Source organism: Gymnoscopelus microlampas (genome assembly GCF_963454915.1).
Source record: "Gymnoscopelus microlampas genome assembly, chromosome: 9".
Taxonomy (NCBI): Eukaryota; Metazoa; Chordata; class Actinopteri; order Myctophiformes; family Myctophidae; genus Gymnoscopelus; species Gymnoscopelus microlampas.
In genome coordinates, this window is record NC_139946.1 from 4,832,749 (window position 1) to 4,840,855 (window position 8,107).

General features: G+C 44.7%; 2 protein-coding genes across 2 annotated transcripts; one reads left to right on the forward strand and one right to left on the reverse strand.

Annotated features, from left to right (window-relative positions):
• Nucleotides 1–3,350: 3,350 nt before the first annotated feature.
• On the forward strand, nucleotides 3,351–4,244 carry LOC311051350 (syntaxin-4-like; the record flags this gene model as incomplete). Its single annotated transcript, XM_084065911.1, has 1 exon — nucleotides 3,351–4,244. The coding sequence occupies one exon, from the start codon at nucleotides 3,351–3,353 to the stop codon at nucleotides 4,242–4,244; it is 894 nt and encodes a 297-aa protein (XP_083922037.1).
• A 2,102-nt stretch (nucleotides 4,245–6,346) lies between these two features.
• On the reverse strand, nucleotides 6,347–7,330 carry LOC311051351 (gap junction Cx32.2 protein-like; the record flags this gene model as incomplete). Its single annotated transcript, XM_084065912.1, has 1 exon — nucleotides 6,347–7,330. The coding sequence occupies one exon, from the start codon at nucleotides 7,328–7,330 to the stop codon at nucleotides 6,347–6,349; it is 984 nt and encodes a 327-aa protein (XP_083922038.1).
• Nucleotides 7,331–8,107: the final 777 nt, after the last annotated feature.

The window sequence follows — 8,107 nt, forward strand, 5'->3', positions numbered from 1 at the left end:
TTATTATTAGGACTATTCTGTTGTATCGTTCCTATTGTGTTTTTGTTACTCTGTTGTTGCCTTTTGCCCTGATGTTCCGTACCCTTATTTTGTAGTATTGTTTTCTGTTCTGCTTAGTTACTGTTACCTGTCTTGTCCAGTGTTGCCAGATTCTGTGAGAGAAACAAGCAACCAGATCTAGGAAAACCAGCCCAAAAGAAGCAACTATGGGCCACATGAGCACTTTTAACATATACATCAGCTATTTGAAAATAGCCGATCTACAAGCTCACAACGCGTCGCGATGCGACGCGTTATGAGCTTGTAGATCGGCTATTTTCAAATAAAATCTTGCGGGGAAATTATAATAAGCAGATCTGGCAACCCTGGTCTTGTCTCACCTCCCGTTTGATTGGTCATGTCCTCCTCCTGTGTCCTCTTAGTCCCCCAGCCTATCCCAGTGTTGATTGTCTGTTGAGTTCACCTGTGTCTTATTGTTTCCCTGTCTATTTAAGCCCTGTGTAAGCATTGTGTGCCTGCTTGTTCATTGTCTTATGTTGCGTGTAGTTTGACAGTGATAACAGTCCATTGTTTCTATCCCTACCTTTTGAGTAAATAAACCCTTTAAACTAGGGCTCTTCAAGGACCCCCTAGCTGAGAGAGAGATGAAGAAGGGACCCCCTACACTATATTGTATAAAATTGAGTTTCAGATTCAAGTTTCTTTTTTTTTTACTTTGTCTGTTCTTTTTTCCCTCTACACCTATACCTCTTATAACGCCAAAAATAAAAACTTGTAGATCTGCTATTTTTGGCTAATGTTGCCCTCAGAAAAGGAATTCTATGGTTCAAGTGGTTAATGTAAAAAAAAAAATACTATCAAACAAAGATTTGGCGGACCCGCTATAGTAGGCCTGAGGACCCCCTAGGGGTCCCGGAGCCCCTGTTGAAGACCCCTGCTTTAAAGCGACCTGTTCAGCCTCTGTCTCTCCTGCACTTGGGTCCTACATTCTGCCCTGACTCAGACCGTGACAACGAGTGACAGAGTAAAAATTAAGCAGCACCATCAGACCAAATTACACAGTTACGTTACATCACCTGCTAAACGCTAACATATAGGCTACTGCTCCAATGCCACTCCCCAAACTATGACACAATCACACCACATACTGTACCTAAAACAACAAAGAGAACTACTTTGACTTTTCCAATGTAACATTTAATGTTTTCGGCAATTATAGAAGTTAGCCATGGTTTAAGCGGGACAGTATGCACCGTGAGTTTGTCAGTTATGGGAAAATAGTGGCTCGCAACTCACTTTAAAATGCTTCTTTATTCAGCAGCAGTGTTGATTTTGACAGCAAACTTTTATTTAGTTTTAGTCATAGTCTTTTGAATAAAATTCCATTTAGTTTTAGTCATATTTTAGTCATCTGAAACGTTTTAGTTTTTGTCTAGTTTTAGTCGACTAAATATAAGATTATAGTCGACTAAATCTACAGTTGATTTAGTCGACTAAAATGTATTTTGGCGGTGCCTTGATGGTGTCGTAATGGCTGATTTTACACTTGGTTGCATGCTGAAAATGGACGATCTACAAGCTTGCAACGCGTCGCAGCGCGACGCGTTGTGAGCTTGTAGATCGGCTATATTCAGAGCGCAACACCCGAGTGCAACCAAACATAAAATGACTTTAGTTCTACTGTATCTCTTCTCCACTAGTCCCTCACTAACATTTTAGTCTAGTTTTTATTTGTTGACGAAATTGTCAATATATTTAGTCTTAGTTTTTGTCATCGTAGCTTATTTTTTATTTAGTTTTCGTCAGTGAAAAAAGGTAGTCGACGAACATTTTTCGTCATAGTTTTAGTCGACGAAATCAACACTGTTCAGCACGTTTCAACCTTGCGGTCTTTGTCAACTTTGTCGTCGCCCGACCTTACAACCCAGGGAGATCTGCTGGAGTATAGGCATGGGTTATCACAGTGGGATGGCCACCCAAGAAGTGCCTCCTCCTCACACTTTTTACAAGTACAAATATTTACATGAACATACATACAGTATAGCTCAAGTACAGGCTCTCCACACATCAATACCACACCATAGATGGTCATGGACCTACAAACCCCATACTGGCCATTAAGTTGAGGCTCAATTCTGAATGTAAATCACATCCCAATGCAACACAATACACATCATGCTACTGTATATATCATTATGTCCACCAGAAGTGGCTTGTATGGACTACATGCAAAGCCAGAGGCCGACCCATGCCAGACTTTTGAGTCCGATGACGATACCAAGAGTCCTAGATCACCAATTACGATGTTTTGACTAATATTTTGTCTAAAAGTGCGACATTTTATAATCAATTGGGAAAAACGTACAAGTAACAAGTAACTCGTATCTCTTTATATACACACATATTTACAGTAAATACTTAATGATGAATTTTGCATCTCTTTCAGTAAATAATATATATACTAGAGGCTGCGCAGCCCTCACACCTATGTCACACTGCCAGATCTGACTGATATGCCCATATATGAAGATCACTGTATCTGTCAGTCCTTGTCCCTGCTCATATATGCCATATATGGGCATATACTGATGACATCAGGTATCTCCATATATTAAATGGAGATACCTGATGTCATCAGTATATGCCCATATATGGGCATGCCCCCTTCTGTGCCCATATGGAGCTGTTTGCGATGCCATGACGACATATTGTGGTAAGACAACAGCCAGTGTTAATATTGGGGAGGCATGCGTTAATCCGACAGACCTTTTCTCCGACTATGTGGCATCCGCGTGCGGTTAGGGTTAGGGTGCGGGTTTGGTTCGGGTTTAGTATTGGAAACGTCGGAGCGCTGCGCTGTCGGAGGAATGTGCTGTCGGACTGACGTACTGCACCCTTAATATTGTTGACTAAGACTAAGACTAAAAGACTACGATTTCAGATGACTAAATAGGACTAAAACTAAATGGTGTGTTAAGACTTAACCCCCTTACACACCGGGGGCGAATTTTGCGTATATTCGCATATTCGCCGGTGTGTAATGACCTTAAGACTGAATCATCATTTGCTGTCAAAATGAACAGTCAAGAGCCAGGTGTAACTCCATATTTGGGCAAGACTGGTGTCATAATTAATGACAGTTTAGTCATCACCTCGGCTTAAGAGAGTGCTAGTGACAGATCTGTGCTTTGTTTAAACAACACCACTTGGACAAAGACACCAGAGGGCGGTTCTTATGCCCCATTCTCGTTGAGTATCTTCCACACCTCGGCTTAGTGTAATTACATTGTCAAGTTTTAATTGTACTTTTCTAGGTAGTTACATCACTTTGGAAAATGCGGGATCGGACAATGGAATTAGGCAATCGGAATAGTGGGTGGCCGGACGAGAATGAGGAGAATCCAGGACCCTCAACAGGGGGGAGTGGAGAGAAGGATAATGAAGACTTTTTTAGGAAGGTGCAAGAAATCCACACAGGCCTGGAGAGTCTCAAAGGAAACGTCGCAGACCTCGAGAAGAAACAGAAAACAGTGCTGGGTGTAGCACTGCCAGATGATAGTATGAAGAAAGAGCTCCAGACGCTACGAGAACAGATCAAAACGATGGCCGGCGACATAAAGAAGAAACTGATGATGTTAGAGCCCAAGAAGGGACAGGACGACGGACAGTACGTGTCCATAAACACGAGGACGCAGCGCGCCCTGTCCAAGCAGTTTGTGGAGCTGATGGGCCACTGTAACACCACCCAGGCTCAGTACAGAGCCCGCAACGTGGAGAGGATCCAGAGGCAGCTCAAGATCACCGGCACCGATGTGACCGCCGAGGAGCTGGACTCCATGCTGGAGAGTGGACGGACAGATGTTTTCACACAGAACATCTTGAACGACGCCCAGGCCACCCGGCAGGCGCTGAATGACATCGAGTCGCGACACGACGAGATCCTGAAGCTAGAGCGGAGCATCAAGGACCTGCACCTCATATGCCAGTACATTGACGCGGAGGTGCAGGCTCAGGGGGAGACGGTGAACGACATCGAAGCGAACATCAACCAGTCATCCGTCTATGTGGAAGAGGCGAAGGAAGGTGTAGGACAGGCGGTTCGATATAAGCAGAGTAGGTGCAAGAAAACATGTTGGGTTGTGGTGTGTCTTGCCATCCTCATAGTTATTCTAGTCTTCATCGTGGCATCTGTTTTGAGCTTTGACTTTGGACTAGACAAGACAGATCCACCATCACAAGCTTAAGTAATCTGTCATATAGATGATGTCCACATGTCTACTGACAGGGAACTAGGGAATTAGGTCAATGCCTTTCCACATTTTCCCCAACTACGACTATTTCTTTCCACATTACAGAGTTGTGCTCACTCTGTTGCATGTCCCAGCCTTGGACTACATGTACACCGTCTGTTGTTCATAGACTCTGCTCCTTGATTATGAATCTCTCTGTCCAAGCCTCTTCAGTGGACACCATAAGACCATGAGATGTGAGGACTTGTTATTGGCATGGTGATATGCCCATATATGGAGATATCTGCATCTGTCAGTCCTTGGGCAACACACTCCATAGTTAGGCGCAGCTGCATCCTTATATGGTTATGGCTGATTCATGGTGACATGAGGTCCGCCAGCGGCCGGCCCTCCCTTAAGCCAATTTTAATTTAAGATAGGAAATTACATGACCAATATTGTAAAGGCCTAGTCATCATTTGGAGCCCCCACAATGGGATTCATCTGACGCCTTCCGGAGCTATTGAGAGCCTTTCAACAGGTTTGATGCCTTCTATGATCTAGCCCTATGTGCCAGATTGGAGAAATTATTCAACTAGCATTGTTTGTTTTGGTCCACAATAATACCCATAGCCTTAATTACTCTCCGCCAGGAGAGTATTGTTATCACTGCGTTTTCACTTTCTAAACATGACACACCGATTGGTCAAGCCTCACGTGACACGTGCAATACTGTGATCTGATTGGCTAGTGACGCCACCGGGCCTATATATACATGGCATCACTCTGACAGTGTCTCCGCCACTGTCAGAGTGAGGTAAGACGGGAACCATGAAATGGCTGCATGGCTGATACATAATTGGCAGATAGGACAGATAGGACATTTATATAGACAGGAGGGATATGACATAGGACACTTACACAGACAGGAGGGATAGGACACTCACACAGACAGAACGGAAGAGGACACTTACCCAGACAGGTTGGATAGGACACTTACATATACAAGAGGGATAGCGACCTATAAATACATGTGTCACTGTGATAAGCCAGATTCCAATACCGAAAATCCGGCCACTAGCTCACTCCCAGACCTTCGAACCGGAAGTAGTCAAGTAGTCGCGGTCCAATTGTTCCTATCTGTCTTATTGGACAGATAGGACAGATAGGACACTTATATAGACAGGAGGGATATGACACTTACATAGACAGGACGGATAGGACAGGAGGGATAGGACACTTACACAGAATGAACGGAAGAGGACACTTACCCAGACAGGATGGATAGGACACTTACATATACAAGAGGGATAGCGACCTTCGCAACCTTCGAACCAACACAAGTCTTCTGGCGGAGAGTTGTGCTCCGAGGAGCACTTTTTCTAGTTATTATTATTACTCTCCGCAGGAGAGTATTGTTTTCACTTTCTAAATATGACACACCGATTGGTCAAGCCTCACGTGACACGTGACAATACGGTGAAATACTGTATAAATACATGGCGTCACTTTGACAGTGTCTTTGCCACTGTCAAAGTGAGGTAAGACAGGAACCATCACGAAATGGCTGCATGGCTGATACATAATTGGCAGATAGGACAGATAGGACACTTATATAGACAGGAGGGATATGACACTTACACAGACGGATAGGACACTTACAGTACACAGACAGGACGGATAGGACACTTATACAGACAGGACGACAGGAAATACATATATATTTTTTTCTTTCTTTTTTTTTCTCTTTTTTTTATGCTCTTTGAGCACAGGTCTACTCGGAGACCACAAGTGTGATTTATTTTATTCTTATTTAGTTATTATATATTTAGTACAGGCCAGTCTATGACATCATATTGATTAAATCAGTGACTCCATACATGGGGATTTTCAGACGTATCATGTTTTTGGGAGATTCACTGATCACATGACTTATCACTCGGTGCATCAGGTGATAGAATAGAATGGAATAGAGTTGAGTTAATATTTTCAGCTGCTTTGTGGCCTGAAAATCTGCATATTGATTCATCGTCTACATCTGTGGAGACAGAGACCAAGGCTGTAGGCTGGTGGAACGTTTAGAGAAGGTGGACGGCAGGAGGTGAAGGTGAATGCTGTTAGTCGTTCTTTTCAGTGACCTTGGGGGACAAGAAGTCTTGAGGGTGAGGATGAATCAGAGCTGCTGTTGCTCCTCCCTCTACTCCATCCAGACTCTCAGAGATGCTCCTCTGCCCCGGTATGTTCTCCAACTCCACGATGACATGGTTGTTCTGCTGCAGTGTGTTCTCTGTGATCTGCAACATGGTAGAATCGTAGCTGGGGGCGCTGCTATCGGGCAGGGTGTCCGGGTCCTCCAACGCTGTCCTATTCAACGCCCTCCTCTTCACCACCCTTTGATTGCATCGCTTGCAGCATTTGAAGAGCACGTAGAAAACATCAAGAACGTTGAGGAACGCAGAGAAACAGGCCATGGTCAGCATGAAGATGACGAAGATGGTCTTCTCTGTTGGACGAGGCATGTAGCACTGCGCGGGTGTGACACATTTATGTGATACGTCATACTCTGGATTGCATGTGTACTCGAACTCCACGTTGAACTTATACAGAACCCACTGTCCCCAGATGGAGGCCGCCTCGATGAGAATCTTGACCAGCAGTTGGATCAGGTAGCTCCACACAAGACTCCCTTTGATCTTTACGTGGCCTCTCTCGTCCGTGTACTTGGGCTGTGTGATCTTCCTGGTGGCTCCAGGGGGCGCTGGGCTGGCCAGCTGCTGACGCAGTTTGTTCTCCTTGTGGCTGACGTACATCACGTGACCCAGGTACACCAGAGTGGGCGTTGCCACGAAGATGAACTGCATCGTCCAGAAGCGGAGGGGTGAGATGGGGTAGAAGTTGTCGTAACAAAGGGGTTCGCAACCGGGAATATGCGTGTTGCAGAAGAAACCGACCGACTCGTCGCTCCACACGCTCTCAGCTGGACCACAAAGCACCAGGATGCGGAACAGGAAGAGGACAGTCATCCAGACCTTCCCGATGCTGGTGATGTGGGCCTGGGCGTTGTCCATTAACCTGGACAGGAACCCCCAGTCTCCTCCCATGATCCTACTGGTTCTGTAAAATGCACAAGAACAGGGAGACAAAAAGTATGTAAAGATGGCAGTACAAAGGCCTGTTGAATAATTACTAAAGAAAAACGTTGGTGATCCAGGTAGGCGATAGCATCTTCAGCAGTGACTAAATAAATCACACCAAGTCTAAATCTAAGAGAACAGAAGTCTTTAAGCTCAGAGATCAGATCTGTGATGGACAATAATAACACACATGACTTTATATAGTCCAGCCCTGTGCTCCTGACATCATGAGTGATGATGTCACGGTGAGTCATGCATGTCCAAATATGGAGTCTTTGGCGTCTGGACTCACTCTGACATCACAAGTAACCATGGTGATCTAATGTAAACAAAAAATGACGTGAAGAGATGTTGAAAAGGTTTACACGTCATCCGGGGTTTGTTGACATTAGATCGCCATGGTTACTCAAGAGGTCAGAGTGCGTCCATACGTCATGAACTCCATATTTGGACGTGGCCGATCCAGGACTCCATATTTGGACCAGACTTTCCACATGGCAGTTTTGGGGCCGGCCGCCGTGACCGGCAAGATTATATTTTATCGGCCAGAGAATAAATGTATCGGCCATAATTTAATAAACGTCAAGTGTGTGTTTGCAGATACGTACATGTGCCGTAAACCACCCAACTGATCATTACACCTTGTTGTGTTAGCGCTGAGCTTCTTTACGCTTTATCTGATGCAATCTGTTCCCGTGTTTATAGTTTCCTAAAGCATATCTACCAACATCATCATCATAATAA